Here is a 25,557-nt window from a genome sequence, read left to right as displayed (position 1 = left end):
GGAGAGCTATTTCTTGTTTTGCATGGGAAACAGATCCAGAAAGATCTATCTAAGATCATTGTGGCCACATTGTAAGCACAGTCTGAGCCTTCCTCTTTATCCACCCAGAACCCTGACACACACACGCATGCTCTCTCTCTCTCTCTCTCTCACACGTGTGCGCGCGCGCGCGCGCGCGCACACACACACACACACACACACACACAGAAAGAGAGAGAGAGAGAGTCAGACAGACAGCCATCAGAAGCTCTCAAGTTCCCAGCACAGAATCTCAGAAGCCCTAAGGCAAAAAGGCACTTGATCCAGCACCTTTGGATCAACTATCATTGTTGACAAGAACAACTGCCCCTGCCACTTACATTTTGTTCCCTTTCTCTGTCCTGTGACCCAACTTTGTCTGTTTTGTTTGAAAGCCAATCACACCCACTCCTACTCCTCATTCCCAAACATGAAATTCAACTGCAGTGAATTGAAAATGACTCAAAATGCCCAATAACAGGGAAAAACAGTTAAACTCCTAAGGTAAATGATGAAGTGCTAGGGCAGCATAAGCCATGACAAGTATGTAAGCCATCCCTGTGCACGGTAAGATCTTTGCAATACTGTGATTGGAACAGAGCAGAAGCTACAATGGCAGGCACCTACCAACCACGTCTGTACAAATGGGCATCTGCAAATTAATAAAAAGCGACCGAGAAAGATGAATGAAAGATTTTTCTCTTTGTAGGTTTTCCCTATGGTGCTCAAATAATAACTATTAATAATTTCCTAACGCATGTGGCAAATATTAGCATACTAAGCAGAGAGGGCGCTGTCAGGGAGGAAGAATTCCTGCTAGAGTTGCTGAAGGGCCCTGCCCATGGTGATCTAGAGCTCTGCTCCAAGGAGACCCTCCAACATCAATAACCATGCCAATGGTGCCTCCGTGTCCAACATGGAAAAAGAGTGGGTGCAGGAAGGGTTTCTAGTATTACCCACATCACTACAATTATGGGGCACTTAAAGTGAGGCCTAGCTGACAAGAGGCAAAAGACCTACAGAACAACTATAGACTTTTGTGGGTACAGTGCCAGGCTATCTGGGAGTACAGAGGCAAAACCTAGGCTTCCCTAAGACGCAGGAGCAGTGATCTCCACAACACATTAAACTCAAAGTGTTTCAGGCTGACCCGGTATCTCATCAGCCTCTCCGTGAAGGAGTGCTTTCCTCTCCTTGTTCTCCAAATTGGTGATTACCACCAGTACTCAGCCACAGTCCACAAGGCTCTATCAGGTCTGTCTCCAGCTTCAGCTTTTGCTCTGTGCTACTCTACCTTACGTCCTAAACACGCCAAAATAGTGCCAGTGCCCATGGCATGCCAAGCTGTCTCAACTGTCCTGTCTTTCCTAAGCCTGTAGTTTCAGCCTGGGTTTTCTCAACCTTACCTCACTGTCTACTGTCAAGACAGCACACGTAGCATCTCATCTGCAAAGCCTGAGCCCCACAGCACCAGTTCCCAACCAGAGGCTAGTACCTCATCTTACTCGTCTCCCAAGACACATCTAGCACTATTCCTAGTACATCTTCAACACTCAGGACAGCTGTGGAACTTAACCCCCGTGTTACAGTCTGAGAACTGCATCACTGGGTAGTGTCAACACTGTTTGAACACCATACAGTATACGTTCGTGGACTGTAATCATATAGCCCAATATATGTTATATAGTACACCCATTGCATCTGGCTCTATAAACTATTACTGTGCTGAATATGTCAGGTAGCTGTCGTACAATGGTCAGTACTTAAAAACTTAAACATATCAAAAAGGTATGTTTATATCAGTACCACCATGAACATTTGAGAAATATATAGTGCTGAAAACACAAAAATAGTTGCTCTGTCGCAAGATTATAGGAATGTTTCAATGCCGTTGTAATCTTGGTTTGTTTTTGGTTTTTGTCTTGGTCTACTTTCTATTGCTGTAATAAAAAAAATGACCAAAATTAAAGTTGGGGAGGGAAGAATTTCAGTTTACACGTCCTGATCACGGTCTCTTATAAAACAACTCAAGACAGGAACCTAGAGGCAGGAACTGAAGCAGAGGCTATGAACTAACATTGGTAATTGGCTTGCTCTCCATTTCTTGCTCAGCTAGCACTTTTAACAGCCCAGGACCTCCTGCTTAGTTGTCTGGCTGTCTTCATTGGGCTAGACCCGCCCACATCATCCATTAATCAGGAAAATGCCCCACGGACACGCCTATAGGCAATCTGATGTAGGCATTTACTCAGTAGAGATTCCTCTCCCAGGTAACTCCAGCTTGTTTCAAGTTGACAGAAATCTAACCAGAGGAGTTTGGGTTGTTATTGTTGAGATGGGGTCTCACTATGTATCCCAGGCTAGCCTCAAACTCACTCTGTAGTCTTGAACTCTTGGTGATCCTCCTGCCTCACCTTCCTGACTGCTTGAACTACAGGTGTGTGCTACATGTGGCTCCATGATAATCCTATGGAACCACTGTTGTATGGTGTCTGGCATTGACTGAATCACCATGCACTATATGACTATGTTTTAAGAACAAAAAAATACCATTAATTTTAGGGTAGACTATTAGATTAATCATATCAAGCCCATGTGGAAAACTGCAATGCTGTTATACTTTAAGTATGATGATCTGACAGACCTTTGACCTCCAGCCACCCTTTTCTAGGGCAGGGTCTCCTCTGGTCTCCAGATCTTTTGAAAACTTTCTACCACTGCATACAACAGGTAGCCTTATCCTTAGGTCCCTCCTCTTCTCAAACACTGGCCTAGGGCTATTTCTCTAGTCTCTATGTGTCTTGTGATGTTCTGAGGAGCTCACTTGCTTGCTGACGAAGGTAGTGCCAGGGAGTGAGGGAGAAAAGATGGGCCATTTCTTGGCATCCAGAAGGGCCGGTCTCTTCCACTGAGCCGTGTGAGGCTGCCTTGAGGTTGGGCCTGAGGTAGGCAGCACTCACTGGTTCTCACGGATGTTATGTTGCCCCACTCCCTGGCTGGGCAAGCATTTTGATCTCCAGCCTACACCTTGAGGTATGGCAGTCACCAATACCTTCCACAGTGGCTGGTTTTCAGGAATGCCCAGACTTTGGGCTGGAATGACCCGCAGAGACCTACTGCCTCTCCAGCATCAGAGGGGTGCCCTTCCCACTGTTAGACCAAGCATCCTTGGTCATGCCCCCTAAGGCCAAATCATCAACCTCCCTTTAAGTCGGGCACTTGGGTGAGGGGGATCACGTGCCAGTCTCCATCTTGGCCCACTCAATAAAGTTCTACTCCCTCTAGGTCTGGTCCTGCTTAGGTCACAGCACCGGCACCGGCCCTGTGAGCCTGGAGCTAAGACGATGCTCTGGCTCTCGGAGGCGGATGAGAGAGGTACTTTTCAGTCTCAGGGAAGCTCACAGCCTGAAGGCTAAAATGCACAGAGAAAGTGCAAAGCACTTGGACAACAAACATTTAAAAAAAAATCAAATCCAAAACACAGATACACAAGTGCTTGTTAAAAATAATGTGTCTCAAGACAGGTATTTTTCTATTCAAGGGACTCAGAGTTTCATAGCTGATTTCTAAAGACTCTGCAGAATCCAAGGGCTCTGATAACAGTTAACCCCCCCCCCAAAAAAAATGAACGGTCCTGAGCGGGCCAGGTGTGGTTCCAGGCCCCAACTATAAGGAGAAAGGGGCCTACCTGGCCTGTGTGGATGTGCCTAGTGTTCTGATTTCATCTCTCAGCCCAATGGCCATAGGATTGTCCAAAAGAGAAGTCTGAACACTCAGAAGAGATGAGGGAATCCTAACGTTTTAAGACATGGGGTCCTTTCAGGCACTTCAGTGACCCTCTTCTAACATCCACGTGGCTAAGGGTCTGAGTAGTTAGAACAGGCTTCTCAGAGGAAGAATTCAGTGGTTCCAGAAGGTATTTCACACCTTCCCCAACCCTGAACATAAACTGATATGGGGGGGGGGGTGTCTTTTCAGATCACGGCCTTTTTCTTGATAGAGTTGATTCTTTAAAAACCTGGTAAAGCCAGGCATAAATGGCACAGGGTAAGAGTTCAAGCCAGCCTGGGCTTCAGCAGAGTGAACCTCTGTCACAAACAAACAAACAACCACAACATGGTGAGGTGCTGGATATAAAAAAGTAGACACGGAGAGGAATCTAGGAGAAAGGTCCCGGGAAGACTTACTCTTAGCACAGTAGAGAAGAGTCTGGCTTCTCAGAGTCCACGGGAGAGAGGAGAAGGGTGAAGGAAGGGGACGAGAAGGGAGTCGCAGGAGGCAGCTAGATGTGTAGTGGGAACGAGTTTTGTGGGATCTTGTGGCCATTGAGAAATCCCAAGGTGGTGAGATGGCCGAAATAACTTTTCGAAACATTTCAGAAATGTGATTGAAGTCTGTTTGCCATGTGATGTAACCTCCTCTCCCCTGTGACCCACAAACCTTCACTAAAAGTTCTGTTACATGTTATAGCCTCATTTTTGTGGTTTTAGGGGTGGGAGTTGGAAAGAGAACGGGCTGATGTGACAGCAAGAGGAACAGTCATAAGACTGGAACGGCGAATAAAATTTCAGATTAGGCCGCGAACTAATTAGATTAGAGCCAGAGGTGACCATGAAAACCTAAGTACCCTCAGCAGTTCACAGAAATCCTGGGGACAACATTGTACTTTCCACAGGACATAGGAACTGGAGCCAATGTCATCTGAATGATTTGCAAAGGACAGACTATCTCAGCTGACACCAGCTTCCAAACAAGGTTTCCCTTTCCAAATGAACCAATTCTTGGAAAACATAAATGGGCCACATGCACCTCTGCCACCCGGGGCGTCACACGGGGACTGTACACAGTAGAATCCAGAAACTGTGAGAGCACCCTACAGGCTCACCGCGAGTGGAGCTGGCAGGGAGAGACGAATACCTAGAGAGAGCACGCAGCGGGAGGGTCAATTTGGCCTGGGCTTTTTCTCCATCTGCCCTTAGTTTTCTACCCTCAGATCCATCAACCCTATCGTAATGACCTCTTCACGTCGGCGCTGCAGCCAGAAGGTCTTGTAAACAGACAAGGCCCAGGAGGAGATAGTGATGGAGGTCATAAAGGGTTGTGTAGAAACCAGACGGCTCTCAGCTTGTTCTGCCCCCTATGAATCAAAAAGCAAACACTGGCCCTTGAAATTGGGCTTCTGGTCCAAAGAGTCCAGCCATGGTGCGGCTGCGAGTGAGTAGGCAATCCCAGGAAAGGTCCTAAGTCTTGTGGGACTCTGGCCTATGCTCCCAAGCATCGCTCTTTTATACGGTGCCCCCTCCACCCCTCACCCTCACCTCCTTACCCCGAGATCTCCTGGGAAATTCAGTAATCCAAGGTCGCTCAGTCCTGTGGCATCTTTACAGGGAACACACAGTAGGGCTGATGGCACCACCTGGTGGCGAACACGCTACAACTCACCCTGTGAAGCTCATCACCCAGGAGCAGCCAAGGAGGAAGGAACAGACCTCGCAGCCCGGCCCAGCGTGGCTACGTCACCAGAGTGCGCCAATTCTCTCCGCCTCTTTCCCCACCCTCCTTGGGCCTGCCAGTACTTGACGTGGCGTCTCCGCCCTCTACCCTTACTTTGCGTGCGTGCTTGCGTGCGGTGGAGGTTGCTGCGCGGGCAGGTCGGAGCAGCGCGCTGCCGCTTCTGGTTGTTCCGTGGCCGCCGTCTCCGTCCGGCTGTCTTGGACGGCGGAGCCGACGAGGCGCGCGGGTCCTAGCCCTTCGGAAGCACAAGCAGCTCGGCGCGGGGCCTGGCGGGAAGGCGGGCGAGCGCGTGGCCGAGGGTGCCGCGCGGACGGGCGAGCGCCCGTGAGGGAAAGAGGCGGGGGCGGCGGGTTAGCCGCGGGCCGGGCCGGCCGGGGGATGTCGATGCCTGACGCGATGCCGCTGCCCGGTGTCGGGGAGGAGCTGAAACAGGCCAAGGAGATCGAGGACGCTGAGAAGTACTCCTTCATGGCCACAGTCACCAAGGCTCCCAAGAAGGTGCGAGGCTCTAGGTGGCGGCGGGGGCCCTCGCGGAAGGGGCGCGAGCAACCTCCAGGCCCGGGCTCGGGTAGTTCGGGCTAAGGGTTGGGGTGCTTAGGGACCACTGACACCATGTAAGGGGTGGCCGGTGAGCGGCCATGGGCCTATCTGGGGCCGAAGAGGCCGCTCTGACCTCGCTTTTCTTTGTCCCTCGGCCGGAGTCCTCCTGGATCTTTCTGAAGCCCGAGAGGGCCAGGCCTTGTATTCGCGGCCGACTTTTTCGGGATGGAGGGCCTTGAGGAAGAGATTGGGAGGGGGTGAACTGCTCAGCTGACCCCTGTGACCTCTCTGGGTGATGGGGCTGTGCAGGTAACTTCCCCTCTAGCTAGTGGGGAAATCAGGCAGCGCTTTTTCAAGGCATCTCTTGGGGAGCGTTGGCCGTTTAACCAACAACTGCGTGATAGATTAGAGGCAAGAGGAAAAATTGTATGAACTGGCTTTTTTTTTTAAAATGCAGCTGAAGGCTCTAAAAGCAACAAAAGATTGAAAGTCGAAAATGATTTTCGCATCCCAGTCTTCCAGTTGCTTGGAAGTATGCGAGAAAGGGAAATTTAAGGGTTGGTGACAGTAGACACTGTCATGGATGCAGGTTGATCCCAGTCATGTGAATAGATCATTTAGACATCCCTCCAGAAAGAAGAAGCTTGGGTAGGTGGGAGAGGTGGGTGGTAAGCAATGATTGCTCATTCTTTACTGCACTCGCTGAAGCAGAACAAGTTCCGCCTATTGTGCAGAGGGTTGAGCTTCTCTTGCTCTTGGAAAAGGTGATCTATGGAGGGCTGAGTTTAACTAGCCCTCTCCGCGGTGGCATTGAGATCCCCGGAGCTTTCTGTCAAACATTACTCGACTTTACACCTTTGGCACCCAGTTAACAGTAGACCAAAGAACCTTTGCCAAGAGGTGACCTTTCTGAAGCCAGCAAAAACCAGGACAAACATTCCCCTCTTGTATAAAGTCATTTCAGAGCTAACCCTGTCCTACAGTACGTGTTGGGGTTCGGGCTGGTATAAATTCAGTAGAGCAAGGTTTGCAGGGGTAGGCAGCCCTGAGGTCCCTGCACCTGAAGTAGTTAAGCTGTTCTTAGTGCCTGAGAGGGCCTTTTCCCCTCCAGGAAACGAATTATCAGACAAGTCTAGCAAAGAGAAGTCTGTGTACTTTAGCTTAGTTTTCTCAAAAAATTGAGATTGTTACCATTAGGGCCTTTAAAAGATTCTAGAAGATCCCTTGATCCTAAGGGATCCAGTCGACCTCGTTTTTAGTGCTCTCATTCCTCTGATTTGTTGAAGTGACCTTTTGCAATGTGCACTATTTGGAATCGCAGTTAGAGTTCTTACAAGCAGAATGCTTACGCATAGTGCCTCAGATGAATTAAGGGAAAGAATAGGGAAATCCTGATAGCCTGATCCCTCTGGCTCATCTCTTACCATTAGCCCACCTTTTGTCTAGTTACTTGAGAGTGTTTTCATTGTTCCTTTTCTTTATTTCGATGTAACTGTATTCTTGCAAGCCAATACTGATAAACCAAAATCTGTACTATACGTTGTAAACTAGAGGCAAGAGCCATGAAACCTAGCTCTGTACCTTGCACACAGCACTCAATTGTTAATTGCCAGTCTGGCTAACCAGTAACTGAAATGCTGAATGCCAGCAGCACTAATATCCCTTTCCCTTTCTTCTTCCTGGGAGGAAGATCACAAATGAGTATTATTGTGAAGCCAAGTGCTAATGACTTTAGAGACTCCCATTAGCTAAAATAAGCAAGTCTGCCAGGAGTGTGGGAAGACCCTGTTGTAAGTTTCCATTTGCTATTATGTGTCTCCATGTTATTAGTCTCGGTCTTTGAACTTTATTGTGTGGCATTTACGTTGTACTTATATTGAAATGCATTGCGATGACTAATTACCCTTCCCTTAATGATGATAAAAGACATTATTTAGTTAATGGACCAGTTAAGGACTAGTCAAGGTCATGTAGGTAGTCTGGTTTTGGGTATGTTATCCTTCCTCAGAATTGCAGCTGGATTTATGACTTAGATCACTTTTTGTACCTCTTCCATGTGATGATTATGTGACAAAGTATGGGAAAGGTGAGGGTGGGTGGGAGCTTGGCATGGTACTGGGTAGTGTGAGAAAATGGCCTCTTTCAAATGGTGTAGTCCTTCACCCATGAGGATTCCAGCTTGACTCTAAACCAAGTAACCCGTGGGTCATTCCCATTCCTGAGGCCCGCTGGAATTGAGGACATTCCTGGGTCAAAGAATATAGGTGACCTCAGTGCTTCTCAATAAGATCAGATCCTAGTGTACTTTTTTTTTTCTTGCCAGCTTTTATTTATTGTTTGCTTTGAGGTACAGCATATGTAAAAGCATATGCATCTGCCGGGCGGTGGTGGCGCACGCCTTTAATCCCAGCACTCGGGAGGCAGAGTCAGGCGGATCTCTGTGAGTTCGAGACCAGCCTGGTCTACAAGAGCTAGTTCCAGGACAGGCTCCAAAACCACAGAGAAACCCTGTCTCAAAAAAAAATAAAAAATAAAAAAAAAAGCATATGCATCTTACTATTCAACGTTAATGATACCCAGTGTTGTATCCTTATTACAGGGCTTGTTGGTTTGATTAAGACTTGAAATAATTGGTGGTCAGGAAGCCAACTATTAATTGGTATTCCCTTAAGTGAATAACTTGTGTACCTCAGTTCCTCATTTGCCTAATAAGTACCTGTTTGGAATAGATGTAACTAGAGACATTTGGAAGTTAAGATAGCAACAGTAGTTTTTTTGTTACCTCTTTTTAAAATTTATTTATTTATTTTGATTTTTCGAGACAAGGTTTCTCTGTAGCTTTGGAGCCTGTCCTGGAACTAGCTTTTGTAGACCAGGCTGGCCTCGAACTCACAGATACCTGCCTGCCTCTGCCTCCGGAGTGCTAGGATTAAAGGTGTGCACCACCACTACCCAGCTTAAACATTTTTACTACATTAATTTATGGAGGGAAGACACGTGTGCCACAGCATGTGGGGAGTCAGAGGATAATTTGCAGAAGTTTCTTTTCTCATTCACTTTGTGGGTGCCAGGGATCAAACTCACATCAGACTGGGCAGCAAATGTTTTTGCCTGCTGAGAATCTTGCTGGGCCTTTTCTCATTTGAGGTAGCTTATAGGAGGTCATAAATACAATACAATGGGGAAGACAAAACTTCAGAAATAATGGGGAAAATTGTTAACCTTGAATATAATTAATGAGGTTGGCTACCACAAGCAACTCCGTATAAACATCCCTAAGAACGTGTCCCTCAGTAGACATGAGAAATAATGGAAGACATGTTTTCCTGACCAAGAATTACAAAGGCGGTTATCGCGGGATCTCATTGGTTGTTTTGGTATAGCTCACATGGTAAAACTTATTCACAGCTTACAGTGTTTTCAGATAGTATGGTCCCGAAAGTTGACGTGAGAAAGGAGTCCTTGAGTTGTAAGACGTATTTGCGGTAATTGGAATCAAATACATCTGCTACATTGTTGCAGAGACAGTAGCTGTTTTCGGACCTTCAGAAATTGACTTTGTGTCAGATTGGTGTTTTCCCATAGAACAAACCCAAATCTCCAGTTTATTGATGAAATCTCCTTTGATGGATATGTTTCTCAAAATACCTCTCAGAATGTTGACCATTCTCTGAATTTCTGAAATCTGAGGAGGAAGGACACAGGATTTTGCTGAGTGGCATATTAAACTACTTTTGTGCATAGTTGTTGGTCTGGGTAAAGTGTATGTAGGGCTAGTTCATCCGGAGCCTTAAGAAGCACTGCTCAGGACAAAATTCCAAAGGTAAAATCCGGGGTGCTCCTTTTTTCTTTAATTATCTGATGGTACAATCTTCTTGCTGCTGTGTAGATTTTATACCTGTGCTCCTTAAAGTCATCAAAAAGAAATTAGATTGGTTGCCATTTCTCAGCTTTATGGTTTTTTTGTTTGTTGGTTTTTGTTTTTTGAGACGGAGTTTCCCTGTGTAGTCCTGGCTATCCTCTCTAGACTCGGAGATCTGCCTGCCTCTGCCTCCTGAGTGCTGGAATTCAATCTCATCTTCATGTTATTATATTCTCTTTACAGCAGCTGCTTTGTTAGTTGCAATCTTTGAATAGGAGTCAGGAGAATAAGATTTTTGTTTTTATTTTTGAAGTCCTAGGAATCAAACCCAGGACCTTGGATATGTAAACCAAGTCCCCTGCCACAGAGCTATAGCCCCAGCCCAGAAGACTTCTTTTTCCCCAGTTTGTCCACAGACAATGGTTCCTCCTCTTACTTGGTTTGATTGCCTTAGATACACTCTAATTTCTAAATGAATTTGTTCAGAACGTTAGGCATTTAACTTATAATAGGTTCATTGTTTACATCTTTGGCTGGTAAAATTACAAATATAGTTGTGTGTACACCTATAATCCTAGCATTCAAAAGGCTAAGACAAGAGGATCATAATAAGTTCAGAGCCAACATGGACTGCAAAGAAAGAGCCCGTCTTTTAAAAACAAAAGCAAATAGAAAGTAAATGTGCTTTGGATCCATATGAAGTGTGTCACCTGGGTCTAATATGTTTCCCATTATAGTCTTGTCAAATTATCTCAAAAAAGATGTTTGAAACTTTAATCCCGTTAGGCATGTTAAACCCATCTGTGGGTAGCTATGAATGTGGTATAACTTGTGGTTCTCAAGTATAATCTTTGAACAAGCACTGCCTAGCAAGGGGTCCAGAAGGATTTGGTTTTCCCTTCCCTTCCCTTCCCTCCCTCCCTCCCTCTTCCTTCCTTCCTTCCTTCCTTCCTTCCTTCCTTCCTTCCTTCCTTCCTTCCTTTCTTTCTTTCTTTCTTTCTTTCTTTCTATGATTTCTGGGTCTTTCCAAAGCAGAATCCTTGAATTGTATTAAACAGAAATACCTTTGAACTGTAATTTTGAGTTTTTCCACAGAAATGTGTCCCTTCGCTCCACAGCACCTACAGAACTAGGTGGGACACCCACACTTCTCTTGAGACTCAGACTAATTTGTTCTCTGTGATCAGTTTCTCTAAAGTTATAAGCTCAATGCTTTAATCTCAGGGTGCATGCAAATTACTGGTACTGTCTAGTGGTGTATAGTGGGGCTTAATCATTTACTACCCAAAGCAGACACAAAGTTAAAAGGTGTAACAGGCTATTAGTAATAGGTGGAATTTGGGATTCTAGAAGAGAGATTAGGAAAAGAACTTTCACAAAACCATGTTTGTGGAACTCTCCAGGTATACTCCTGTTTACTTGCCATGAACGTCTCAAACACCTGTTAACATGACTGTAATTTTGGGGGCTTTCTGGGTTGAATGTGTTCCTATCAGCTCAAGCCAGTTTTCTTTTAAAGTGGACACCTTGTACTCACTTGTTATCATAAAATAGCTTAATCTGTTGTTGTTTAATGCTGCTGTCTCAGACCTGCCTCAGGCTTAGTTCTTTACAACCTGAAGGATGATGGCTTAGTAAAGCATGCTCTGTTACTTGCTTTTCTGTCTTCCTGTACCTGCAAGGCTACAGAGGTGTAGGCGTTGAGATCTCAACAAGCCTGTGGTTCTCAGTGCCAAGGAGAATGTTCTTGTGCTAATCCATAGTGATGCACTGTGTTTGTGAGCTAGATAGGAAATGGTGGAGTAAAGTAATTGGAGGGCTGGAGGAGATTATAGGAACTTCCATTGACTTTGACCTGAATGAAGTTGTTCATACTATATTTTGGGCAGTGACAAGATTTATAAAGTTCTGTTTTAAATAATTGGCTCTAACTCTTCTAGTACTTACTAATTGCACTGTAGTGAACATTCAGGGCACAGGTTTCCATAGGCATTATGGGAATTACTTTATTGTTACTCCCACAACTGGCTTGACTTCAAGTCCAAGCTTTTGGGCTGTGACCTGTTTTTCATATAGCCCTAAGAGCCCAAATAAATATTTTGGAGGGGCAGAGATTTGGATCTCCCCCCACCCTAGCCATACCTCATCATCTCCATCTTTAGAAGGCCCTAAGGAAAACTCATTTGGACTCAGTTGTTAACATTATCTTAAAGATGTAGAAAAGAAGTTTATTTTGTATTTTCAAAATGGAAACCCTCATCTATGTTTCTAAGTCGAGAAGAGGTAACTATATACAGAATGTATAGATGGCAGAGAATTGAAACCAGTCTCACTTTGGTCCGACTGAGGAAATGAGATTGTTCTTTTTTTTTTTTTTAATTTATTTTGTATACAACATTCTGCCTTCATGTATGCCCTCATGCCAGAAGAGGGCACCAGACCTCATTACAGATCGTTGTGAGCCACCATGTGGTTGCTGGGAATTGAACTCAGGACCTTTGGAAGAGCAGCCAGTGCTCTTAACCTCTGAGCCATCTCTCTAGCCCCAGTGAGATTGTTCTTAACCTTGTGAGTCTTAATCTGAAAAATTTCATGAACTCATAATTTCTGTCCTTAGGAAAGTTCAGAGGAGCACAGAAACACATTTGCTTCTAGAGGTTTTAATAGGGCTGCCTGGAACTTGCTCATATTATTCATAGATCCTACTTTAAATAGTCAGGCTTCTCCTCATAGTTACTTCCTTTCTTTACAGATCGAGAATCTGCTTGCTTTTTTTTTTTTTTTTTTTTTAAGGTTTCTAACTTGTACTTTGTTCTTGTGGTTTAGAATCAAGCTGAGGCTGGTGGTATTGTTACCCTCCTCTTTGGGAGGCCTTTCACCTTCTCAAGGGACTCATTGCCTTGAGAGTGTAACTCAGAAACTTACACACAGAAGCCAACATTTCAGCAACTTGGGGAGGGAACAATCTCAGCCCTACTACTCTTCATACGAGACCGTGCTTTTCCAACTGTGTTGAAGTCTGAGCTGATGAAATCTGATTTCTTTACATAGAGCTTTTTAAGGTCAAGGACCATGCCTTACACGTAGTGTCTGAATGTTTATTGAATCTTATACTGGGAAGGGACTGTCCCCAGGAGAAAGTGAGTTGACTCATGTGGCACCTGACTTGCTTTCCCTGTCTTTGGCCGGAGCTATTTCCTACTAACTTAACCTCCCTTGTGGATAGATAATGCTGTAACTAGGGACAGCGGGGAGAACCTAATTAGAATTCCCACTCACTTAGCAAAGCTCTTTCTAATGCCACAGATGGAAGGTCAGAGAGGAAAAAGAGAATACAGAGTTCATGGCCTCCTCATTTATTAGCTCATAGAATGGAAACATAGCCTTAGATTTGAAATTGTTACCACTTTCAGTCTTTAGCACTGGGGACCCTCTACTCGAAGTCTAGACTGATGTCCTGGATTTGAGGGGCAGGGACTTTGGTCGAGGGAGTTGCAAGTTTGAAGAATAATGAAGAGTTGAACAGTAACAGTCGGATTTGGAGTGTTTGTTAGGGCTCTGAAAGTATTAACAGCCTTGCTGGCAATGCGGAGCAAATTTCCCAGCTTTCCTACTCTACAAAACTGGCTGTTCCTGATGCGGAACCAAAGGTGAGCTTGACACTTGTCTTTGAAACACACCTTTAGAATTACAGTCTTCAGGGAGTGGGGCCAGTGCTGTCCTAATCATGAGCTCTGATTCTGGTTGGCATTAAATTTTGTGACATTTCTGTAAAGCATGTGACTTTGGCAAGATTTGGGGGAGAGGGAGTCTTTCAAAATTCCGTTTTGGAAGATGAAACAAGTGCTTTGTAGAGATGGCAGATCTGTGCGGTTGCTCTGGTAACGGATTCAGTTTCCTGTCACTGTCCAGGTGGTTCCAGCTTCTAATTCAGTACTTGAGTTTTAGTGCCAGCATCAGTACCAGACTTCTTAGCAAGCAAGACAGGAAGATTTCCAGTGTTGGCTTGTTATGAAGAGAGTGACCCAGCTGGCTTCTCATGCTGGACTTGATGAATTGTGAATCTTAATTACACTGATCAATACAGTGGCCTTGGTAACAGCCTTGTAGCTGCTGTAGAATCTGTTTGCTTTGAGGTTGTAACAGAAAGAGTCTAAGTTGGTTGGGGACATCATGTTCTCACTGTAATAAGCTGTAGGCTAAGTCCAAGGAAAAACAAATCCTGGAGGGACTGACCTCACTACACCCCTTCTCCAGTATTTCCCAGGAGGAAGCATTACTCTGGAGGTGGTTTCTGTTCTTATTTGCCAGTTGAGAGTAAATGTAAGTGGGGTAAAGGAAACTTCCAGGTTATAAAGGGTAGATGGAGAGCACCTGTGTTGACAAGTCCCCTGTCTGCCAGTTTGTAATTGGGAATGGATGATTGATGAAATTAATCTCAGCCCTTGAGTTATCCTATTTGGAGAATATGGAGCTCATAATTTTGCACATTCCTTTCTGATTCCATAGAGAGGGGATTAGCTGAGTACTGGTCATGATTGGAATGAGAACATATTGCCAGTTTTTACTAAACTTAAACTAAACCATATTTAAAAATCAAAAACAAAACAAAAAAGTCTCTGTCTTGTTTAGATAGACTGTCATGTTCGCCTAGCCTCTTAAGGAATCATCAGATGCACTGCTTATACTGACAAGTAAGTATAGTTGGTGTTTAAAGTAGCTTCTCCAACCTGGCAGTGGTGGCGCACACCTTTAATCCCAGCACTCAGGAGACAGAGGCAGGAAGAACTCTGTGAGTTCGAGGCCAGCCTGGGCTACACAAAGAAACCCTGTCTCAAAAAGAAACAAAAAAAAATAACTTACTGCTGCTTTTCTCACATTCAGACTGAGTCTGGAGCAGAAGTTAAGGAGCCTGTCCAAGTTACACCTGTGCTAGACACTACTGTAGATATGTCCTGTAGAGTTTAGATTCCCCTGAGACTATTAAATATTTAGGTCATTTAAATCTACTATAGGCTCCCTTAACCTTTGGAGTTTAGAGCACTCTTAGAACTGTGTACATATTCTAGGCAAAAAAAAAAAAAATACAGTAAATTAAACAATTTGTATGCAGGAAATTTGTCAACCTAAAGCCTATCCAAGGACCCAGGCCAAGCACCTGGAATGATTGCTTATCTAGAATTAAGGATGTGTTAGAGTCAAAGGAAGCCCTGAGCTGTGTTCTTTGGACTTTTTCTCCTAAAGGTCTTCATGAAAACAGGAAGATGATTTAAAAAGAGTGCTGGAGGGTATCTATAGAAAAAACAGGGAACACCAGGCTTCTCTAAGCCAGTACCTTTTCTTCAGTCTAAATTACTTTGGAAATACTAAGATAATTCTAACATTTTTTTTACATACTCTTACCCCTAGTTTCTAGTTGGTCAAGTCAGAATATGAGAGTTTAAACTTTCTAGTTTATATTATGAATTCCTAGACTGAAAATAATAGTATTTTAAAGATTTTGAGAAACATTTTGGTGAAATTCTGACTTAAGAAGAAAAGCACAGAAAGGAATAGTTGGGTATTGAGGAGTTAGGGAAATAACTAAAGAAAGATCAGAAGCATGTGCCAGGGAGATAGTTGATTAAACCGCGAGCCATGTTACCAGCCAAAGCCATTGGGAATAGGGCTCTGGCCTTTGGCCTGAAAGAATGACCAGGCCTGCCTCAGGATAAGTGCTGCAGGAACAGCGGTGGCTGGAACTCAGTAGGAAGACGTGTCTAGTTGAGGCTGGAGCTTTTCCTGCTTTTTCTTTGGAAGAGAAGAAATGTCCTTTACTTGAGGGGTTTTTATAGGATTCTTTTTCTTTATGGTCTTGAGAAATTTCCACGCCCAAACTCAAAGATTACCGAATAAAGGGGGTATTATCAGGGTGTTCCGAGCTAACTTTGTGTATAGACTCAGGTCCCATTAACAGAGTCTCATCTCTCCCCAGAGAAGTCAGGAGGCTCTACCCGGTACCAGTTCTAACTGCTTTCCTGTGGGAGGAAAAAAGGAAGCCTGCTGTTAACATAAGGATATGTCGTGGTTTGCTTAGTGACACATTACAGCTGAGGAGATACAATTGTACACCAGTTGTCTTTCCTTACTGGCTGCAGTGGTGGCTGAGCTCATGAGCATTCGTTCTGTGTTCTCCCAGAGGACAGAAGTTCCATTCCTAGTGCCTAAGTCAGGCAGCCCACAACTGCCAGTACTCCAGCTCTAAGGGATCCAAGGCTCGCATCTGTTCATAAACACAAAAATAAAAATAAGTCTTTGTTTTGAATGACCGAAGGATCTTTAAGCCTCAATTTCTGGGGTCTTAAAAATCTATTTTATAAAGCTGAGGGGGGTGGTACACGCCTTTAATCCCAGCACTCGGGAGGCAGAAGCAGGCGGATCTCTGAGTTTGAAGCCAACTTGAAAAACAACAACAAAAATATATTTTACAATTCTATTCAACTTGTATTAATATGTAGTTAAAACTAATACTCAATTTTATTTTTCTTCATCAACATTTTCAGCTTTTTGAAGATACAATTAGCAAAATTATATTCAGTATAATATGATACTTTGTTATTTGTACACATTGTCAAGAGATTACTCTGATCAAGTCAGTTTACATAACTATTTCCTCAGTTACCTTTTGTGAAACTTTCCAGAACACTGCCTCCAGGAAGTACTCCTTGAACTGTGAGTGAGACCCCTTAGGGGGTCGAACGATCCTTTCACAGGGGTTGAAAGACCATCAGAAAACACAGATAATGAATTACGACTCATAGCAGTAGCAAAAGTACAGTTATGAAGTAGCAACAAAATTATTTTTATGGAGCCGGGTGGTGATGGCACATCCCTTTAATCCCAGCACTAGGGAGGCAGGCTGATCTCTGTGAGTTTGAGGCCAGCATGGTCTACAAGAGCTAGTTCCAGGACAGGCTCCAAAGCTACAGAGAAACCCTGTCTCAAAAAAAAAAAAAAACCATATGTATATATATATATATATGGTTGGGGGCCACCACAACATGAGGAACTACAGTATTAAAGGGTCACAGCATTAGGAGGTTGAGAATCTCCCCAGAGCTCTCTGTTCATTTTAGACATCAGAATTGTACCTTTTAACCATTCCCTCAGCCCTTCTTCCTATGAGTTTGACTTTTTAGGATCTACATATGAGATCATTTAGGTAAATATTTAACATGCCTAACATAGCTAGGGAACCAAAATTTATTATTCACATATGTTACTTAAAAGTAGATTATCTCAACAAAAGTAAAAGCCTTACAATAAGTTTTTAGATATAGTTCTGTAGCGCTGTGATATTAGGAAGTAAGAATTCATTGGTGACATTTTTTTTATTTAACTTTACCCAAAGTGAATATAACATTTTTGATTTTTTGAGACAGGGTCTCACTTTGTAGCTCTGGCTAGAATTTGATGTATAGTCTAGGCTGTCCTGAGACTCAAAGAGATCTGCCTGCCTTTGCTTCCCCAGTGCTGGGGTTAAAGGTCGGTGCCGCTATGCCCAGCAGTATAACTTTTATTTTGTGAAAATTTAACATTGCTAGATCTTTCAGGCACATTTTAAGATTGAAAGTGACTTGAACTGGGTGCTTTTCGGGTGACACACTGCAGATATAAAAGAACTTTTTCAATTTCAGGACATATTCTCTTTGTTAAATGTTAATATTTAAGAGAAAAACCACTATCCTTAGCCAGCACTAGACAGTTTTGTTTTTTGTTTTTGTTTTTTGTCTAACAGTCCTGGTTGTCCCGGAACTTGCTTTGTAGACCAGGCTGGCCATAAACTCAAGGATCCACTTTGCCTCTGCCTCCCAAGTGCCAGGAATATATAGGCGTGCGCCACCCCCACCCTCTGGATATTTTTTTAAAAAGTACATTTAAGGACTGGAGAGATGGCTCTGAGGTTAAGAGCACTGGCTGTTCTTCTAGAGGTCCTGAGTTCAATTCCCAGCAACCCCATGGTGGCTCACAACCATCTGTAATGAGATCTGGTGCCCTCTTCTGGCCTGCAGGCATACATGCAGACAGAACACTGTATACATAATAAATCTTTTTAAAAATACGTTTAAAATACACATCTGATTCATATTTTAAAGTATTATACCTCCTCCTGAAAATACTTAGTGGGTTTCTCAGGTGAACCCCCTTCCTATACACACACAAATCAGTAATCAGTTTTAACAATACCAAATTGGAATCCTCCCTGTACAAAGATAGGTGGTTGTGATATAGATAGGGTATTAATTAGAAAGTAGTCAGCACTGGATTGCCCATGCGCTCTCCTTCACTCCTAACAGGGAATCAGAGGAGCCTTTCTGCCTGCACGGAGCTTAAGCCCTGCTGCTCCGCACAGTAGCATCTTAACAGCAGGGCATTAGCCACTTAGAACGTCATCAAAAAGTGTTGTCTCTGTCCTTTCATTTATTTCACAATGTAGGTTCTGAATAACTGTTCATCTTCCCCAGAGCTCACAACTGTTTTGGTGTTATTCTCCACAAGCCTTCCTGCAACCAGACTTGAGTAGACTAGCCCCTAAAACAGCAGGAGGTGCTTTCCCTACCCAGTTCCAAAAGCAGGGAAGTGCTTCTGATCTTGTGGCCTGTTGGGGAGTTTTGTTTTTGTTTGTGTATGTGTGAGTGAGTGTTCATGTAGAGGTCGAAGGACAGCATGCAGGAACTGGTTCTGTGCACCATGTTTGTCCAGGATTAAACTCTGCTCTCTCAGTTTTGGTGACTGAATATATCCTGGATTGATAGGTAACTCTTGTTGTAAACAGAGAAGCCACAACTGACAGTCATTCCCAGTTTTCACGATTCTTGGAGCCACAGAAGGTGGTAGTTTCATACTAAGATTTTTATGTAAACTTGAAGGATGGAAACTAAAATCAGCCAAAGCTGATTTGTAGGGGTTTCATTATATCCTTTCAACTTGAAAACATAACCTGAGATGGATTGTGAAAGGTGTCATTGGCTCCTTTAGAAATAATTGCTGTTGCTACGTAGTTACTGTTTAACATAGGATCCTGGAAGTCAGTGAGCTTATAGGAAGCAACTAACGGATGGCAGCTTAAAAGGGTTGTAGATCCTGCCTTGTTAGCCCAGGGTTCAAAACACCAGTTCTTTCCTACTTGACTGCCACATGTTGGTAGCTGCTCATAGTTCTGCCACTCATACACTACTTGGCCAAGACGTTCCCTTTCGTTCTACCCAGTTAGACATAGTCTAGCCTTCCCAAATGCTGAGCTGACTCACAGCGTGATTCATGTACTCACAGAACGAATACATGGATTTAAAATGTAACTGGCTTTTAAACCTCATATAAACTGTACTTCTAGACCAAGGAAGGAAAATTTTCTTTTAGATATTACCTTGTTAGGTTACGACATCACCGAATGGTGCCAGAGAATTGTTTGCTTCATATTAAATTTTCTTCCCATAGACATTTGTGTGGAGTGTACAGATAGGCCTGTTTGTAAACAATTAACAAATTTTCTTCTTTAAAAAAAAAAAAAAGAACATCTCCATATAACCTTGCTGTAGAATATGCCAATTTAAGTTATGGGTACCCTTAGAATGAAGATCAACATAGAAAAAAAGGTTAAACATAGTAAGCCGACTTGGTCTGTTCCAGGCTAGCCTGAAACTTGTGATCCTCCTGCCTCAGCTAGGATCACAGACGTATGCTGCCAAAACTCTCCTCTGACCTGATTTTTAGTACATGCTCTATGAATCTAAATAAAGTGACTTCTATGGTTGGGGGCCAAAAGTGCAGGATATTTTAGATTGATAGCTTTGAAAATGCAAGAGAAGAAAAATACAAATGTAAATATGTATTTGCTGGAAGAAAGTTAACATGAAAACATAGAGAAGCCACTGATAATAGCGTGGATAGAAATGAGACTCTGGATACACACATGTGCTAAGTTTGTTTATGTCTGTTTTATACGCCAATAAGATTAAATAGAAGAGGAAAGAATTGAAGCATTACGAATCTTTAGGAACACAAGCCCAACTAAAACAGCAGACCTAAGCTAATGTAGTAATTGGTTGTGCAGGCTCCCAGCAAACAGTACTTAAACTGTACATCCTTTATGAAATGTACTGTAAGGACAAAAAGAACTTCAAGGAAATCTCTGTGCCTTTATGTTTATGTTTGTGTGCACTGTGGCACAAGTGTAGAAGTCATTGGATAGCCACAGGTGTTGGTCCTCATTTTCCACCCTGCTTGAGACAATGGTATTTGTTCACTGCTGCATGGCCTGTGAGCTTTCCCTACCCCTTACTCACATAGAGATGAGAAGAATGAGCTCCCTAATAATCCACTATGCTCTACGGCATATGAGTACCCCACCCCCACGTGTACCTCTTACACAACAGAAGTAAATAAAATGTTCTTAAATTTGCAGACTTACTATTAATATTCTTTTGGGTGTTTTTTTGTTGTTGTTGTTTGGGTTTTTTGTTTTGTTTTTTTGAGACAAGGTCTCACTATTGTAGCTCTGGCTATTCTGGAACTCACTATGTAGACCAGGCTGAAATGCACAGGATCCATCTGCCTCAGTCTCCCAAGTGCTGAAATTAAAGATGTGTGTCACTACACCCGGCTTATTATTCTTAAGTTTTGTAATGACATTGATATTTGGTAGCAGAGTGTCTTTATTCTTTACTCTTGAATGAATTCCAAAGAAACTCCAAAAAACTGGAATTTTTATGTTTGTAAGGTTTTTTTTGTTTTGACTTCAGTATATGAAAATATGCATGTGTGTACGTATGTATGTATGTATATACCACATGAAAAATTTAAAGATCCATTCTAGGTCAAAGGTATTAAAATATTTATTATACTGTTTGTTTGACCTTTTTTTCTGAGTTAAAACTGGTAAGAAATTTGGGGAAATAAGTAAAAATTCCAGCAGTGGTGCTGGGAGAGGTGAGTAAACAGAGCCTAAGTAATAGCTATGCTCTAAGGACCCAGGGTTCTTCAGTCACCTGTTCTAATTTTTCCTTAATGAAATGCCAGCAGTTGCGGGTGAGGAGAGGGTAGGCTAGCATGATATAAGGGTAAGGCAATTAGGCATTAGCAGATTAAGTAGAGAAGGGAACTTGGTTTTTTACATTACATAATGTGTTTTACATTATGTTGTAAATTGTTGGTTTTTTTTTAGAAGATTAGGAAGCCTGTCCCTGTACTACTTAACATGTTCAAAAAAAAATCAACTTGCTAATTTTACCTCTAGTTGGCAATTCCTTGGTTGACTGCAGCCCTAGGGAGATAGTCAAGGCCAGTGAAGAGTTGTCTCTTGAAGAAAAGGGGTAGTGGCTGATGGTGAAACCACTTGTGCTATGGGAATTTTTCCAGCGTTGTCTCTTATGATTTCAGTGACTTGGCTGTATGGCCTTGATATTACCTCCTTCTTCCTCACCCCAACCAGCCTTGATGGCATCACATTGAGTTCCTTGAAGGGGATATTTTGTCTGGCTGTGGAATTGGATTCTAGTAGTGTGTGTTACTGGTGACTGCCGAGACCCCGAAGGTTAAGTGGAAGATGTGTGTTGTGATTAGTCAGCCTGCACACCCACCCCTTCCTAGAAACTCGGACCCCATCTGGAAAGACTGAGAGCTTAAATTTGAGACAGAAGGAAGACAGGGAATAGCCAAAAACCTGCTGAGTCTCAGAAAACTGATTTCTGCACTAGGAGATGAAAGAAGAGGCTGTCTGTATCCCAAAGGTGATGTCTTTTAGATCCTTATTCTCTGGTGGATGTGTTTGAGGACAGGGTATTGGAAAGAAAAGATCCTTCATAAGGAAACCACTTTTATCTAATTGAGGTAGACTTGGGTATTTTCTTGTTTCACAATATTGGTGTTTATTGTTGTTGCTTCTAAAATGGGAATCAGACTGATCTCTGCTTAGAGTCAAGAAAAGGTACTGCTTCTGTCTGGGCTGACTATCATGACTTTTTTTTTTCTTTGAGAAGGGAGTGGCTGGGAGTAGATTAGAATTAGCAGGAAGACTGTGGAAAAGGGATTAGAAAAGGTGTAGGAGTTTTAGAACGTGTTTTAATGCACATCTTAGTAATTACCTTGTTAAATTTTCTAGTTTCTGATAGTCTATTTGACTCAGTGCTGCTAACCTAAGAAAAATGTTACTCATAACTTCAAAAGCAGCAAAATTCTGTGCACAATATGCCAGGGAAGGCAATGGGATAGAATGTATATCTTCTTAAATGTCTCAGAACCAGAAAAGGATACTGACCTCTGAAGTCATCTCAGTATTAAGAAAGACTGGTCCTTCCATGTACATCTCAGGTATGTAACAAGTAGACTTCAGTCTTTGTGTGTTACAGTAGCTGACATGTCCTAGAGGAGGAGTGAATGTTCGTGACAAAGCCGTCTCCTCATTACATGGGCAGCCAGAGCCAGACACAGATTTTAGCAGCCCTTGTTTCTTACATAGATCTCTCCTGAGGTGACATGGGTATTTAGTGACAAGTGAATATGTTGACTAAAGGAATATAATGCACGGGGGCTAGAGAGATGGCTCAGAGGTTAAGAGCACTGCCTGCTCTTCCAGGGGTCCTGAGTTCAATTCCCAACAACCACATGGTGGCTCACAACCATCTGTAATGGGGTCTGATGCCTTCTTCTGGCCTGCAGGCATATACACAGACAGAATATTGTATACATAATAAATAAATGAATGAATGAATATTAAAAAAAGAAAATAATGCACTATATATATTGTCCTGCTAGTTGTCACTTAGCCATAGGGTTATAGTAGGGTTCTGGTAGCTTTTAATTTCTTCTTATTCAGCAGAGAGAAGGAAAAATGGAATAAGGTATGGTAAGGAGAAAGGGTGACTGAGCTATGCTTATGAATGTGTAGGCCATACATTTTCAAAATTAAATTCAACTTCTGAATTTATTAAGTGGTAAAAATTATTAAGATCAGTTAAGCAATTACAGTTATTTTTTTCTTGAGGTTTATAACTTTTGGGGTTGCCTGTGTTCCCTTTGTCTTGGGTAAGTTCTCTTCCATTCTCGTAGCTTACTGTCACCACACCCACCTCTACATGAATATGTAAAGTAGCTGTTCCTAAATGAGCCTCAGTACTAGACAGAAGTCAGACAACCATCATATCAACCATCATAAGTAATGCTTTAAAATAGTACACTGTACTGACGTAATGTTTAATTGGGTTTAAGACACAGCAAGTAGACATCTGTATCTGGATGTGTTATTTGGAGACTGGGTCTGTCTAGCCTAGCATTTCTCAGATGTGCAGTTAGCATAAGAGGGGACTCTGCTCACACTTTGTTGAAATAAGAGCGGCAGGGCTGCGTCCCCAACACCCCGGCCGCTTGGCTAGCTCATGCCCAAAATAACACACAAACTGTATTCATTTAAGAACTGCTTGGCCCATGAACTCTAGCCCTTACAGGCCAATTCTCGCATCTGGACTAGCCCATTTCTAATGATGTGTGTAAGCACCCCAAGGTGCGCTTACCGGGAAGATTCTAGCCTAAGTCCATCGTGGGTTGCAGCTGCCTGGGAGAGCTGAGCATGGCATCTCTGCTCCAGCAGAGCTGTCGGGTCTGTCTCCGGAAGCAGAGCAGAGTCTGACCTCACTTCCTCTTCCGCCCAGAATTCTATTCTGTTTACTCCTCCCATCTATGTTCCAAGCCATGAGGCCAAGCAGCTGGTTTATTATAACTTAACCAATGAAATCAACAGATTGATATATGACACTCCCACATCAGCACTTTCTCTGTTTTTCTTTCTTTCCTTCCTATGCTGACTATTGCATGTTTGATTTGGTGTTTCTTAAAGCTTTAGATTTGAAAAAAAGTAATACAGACAGGCAGTGGTGGTGCACCTTTAATCCCAGTGCTTGGGAGGCAGAGGCAGGTGGATCTCTGTGAGTTCAAGGCCAGCCTGGTCTACAAGAGCTAGTTCCAGGACAGGCTCTGAGGCTACGGAGACACCCTTTCTTGAAAAGCAAAGAAAAAAAAAAAGGAAGAAGAAGAGATACAAACCACACTTTTGCAGTTGTCTTTGTTTTACCTTTTATCCAAAATACCATTTTTTTTTCACTTAAATACACTGAATCTAGACCAAACAGAAAGCTGCTATTAGATCTGATTTTGCTAGAAACTATGACATCCAGAAATTGCTTTTGGCACCAGTATCCTTATTTACAGCATAAAGGTGAACAGCATGCAAGGATACTTTCCACTGAGGGAGAAACAGCTGCTAGCTGGTAAGAACCTAAAGAGTTAGACTCCTGGATGAAACTGGCAGAGCCACAGCATTCTTTAGAGCTGCTGTGAGACAGTCTCTGCAGCTTGTAGTTCAGAGGGCATGCGTCTGCAACCTGCTGGGTACCTTATGGACAGCTGTCCACACTACTTCAAATGTGGACCATATCCATTATTTGAGAGGTGGCATGTTAGGAGCACTGTTTGCCACAGTCTAATATTTTTAGATGGGAAAGATCTTGCTAAGCTTTAGGCTGCTGATAAGCTTTATTAATAATAAATACAAGGAGAGGTTATGCCTATTAATTCAGTTCTTAGGTTGCTGAAGAAATATTTCTAGCTTTTTCCAACTGCTTCTCTTTATTTTTGTATCTAAAAATCTGCAAGTGTTACTGAAGTTTCCTCCCCCACCTCACCACCATGTGGGTGGTATCTGGAAACCTGCCTAGAACCTTTTGAAAAAAAGATGAACAGGAGAGAGAATCTTAACAGCCTGGAGCAGAGAGCACTTCCGAACAGACTGCCCAAGCCAGCAACAGGGAGACTGCTGGAGGAAGTGCTGCCTCTGGAATCTGTTAAGACCACTGATGGGCTCTTGGCGGTACTTTTTTCAGAGTAACTGCCTATTAGGTTGAAATTCATTACTTGGTCAACTTTCCTTGACTTGCATCTTGCTGACTGGAGAAGTCATGTGAACATGTAATTGAAAATTCTACTTAGAAGGCAAATGCTGACTTGTGGCCATCTCAGTGAGTGGAGGGTTTACTTTTTTGTTTGTTTTTCTTCTTGAAAAGCAGTTGTACATTTGATATTTAAGGTTTTTAAAATTAAGGTTTTAACACAAAAGTAAGAAATGTCTTGGGCTTTATGAAGATACTTATTAACCATATTCTGGTATAATATCTGTGGCTCAGCTTGATTTGTGATTGTCGTTTATCTTTTTTTTTATTATTATGTATACAATATTCTGTCTGTGTGTATGCCTGAAGGCCAGAAGAGGGCACCAGACCTCATTACAGATGGTTGTGAGCCACCATGGGGTTGCTGGGAATTGAACTCAGGACCTTTGGAAGAGCAGGCAATGCTCTTAACCGCTGAGCCATCTCTCCAGCCCCCTGTCGTTTATCTTAAAAGCTTAATTTGATATTACACAAGAAAGGTGTTTTAACGATTCACTCATTTTGCAGATGTTTATTAAATGCCTTCCTGCATGTTTGCCTTGCTTCTGGATGTATTGCTCTTTAAACCTTCAGTGTCTGTTTTTAGTCTTAACAAAACAGGCTGTGGACTCTCTCCCTTCCTTGTGTCAGAGTTGCCTAAAGAAA

General features: G+C 43.0%; 1 protein-coding gene and 1 long non-coding RNA gene across 3 annotated transcripts in view; one reads left to right on the top strand and one right to left on the bottom strand.

The window, feature by feature from the left end:
• Positions 1-4,344, bottom strand: part of LOC126491878 (uncharacterized) — a 99,462-nt gene extending 95,118 nt beyond the window's left edge. Inside the window, exon 1 of the long non-coding RNA XR_007589478.1 lies at positions 4,206-4,344. This is a non-coding gene — a long non-coding RNA (uncharacterized lncRNA). The remainder of the gene's footprint in view (positions 1-4,205) is intronic.
• A 1,281-nt stretch (positions 4,345-5,625) lies between these two features.
• The window catches only part of Ahcyl1 (adenosylhomocysteinase like 1), a 35,469-nt gene continuing 15,537 nt past the window's right edge, over positions 5,626-25,557 (top strand). Inside the window, exon 1 of one of the 2 annotated variants that reach the window (XM_050127808.1) lies at positions 5,626-6,030. In XM_050127808.1, coding sequence (XP_049983765.1) covers positions 5,911-6,030 — 120 coding nt within the window. In that variant the 5' untranslated portion in view covers positions 5,626-5,910. The remainder of the gene's footprint in view (positions 6,031-25,557) is intronic. The other variant, XM_050127807.1, reaches the window with a different exon arrangement.

Source organism: Alexandromys fortis, unplaced genomic scaffold (genome assembly GCF_014885135.2).
Source record: "Alexandromys fortis isolate MF-2015 unplaced genomic scaffold, M_Fortis_MF-2015_v1.1 scaffold_292, whole genome shotgun sequence".
In the NCBI taxonomy this organism is placed as follows: domain Eukaryota; kingdom Metazoa; phylum Chordata; class Mammalia; order Rodentia; family Cricetidae; genus Alexandromys; species Alexandromys fortis.
Note: the sequence above shows the minus strand (reverse complement) of the source record. Positions and strands in the feature narration are given on the sequence as shown.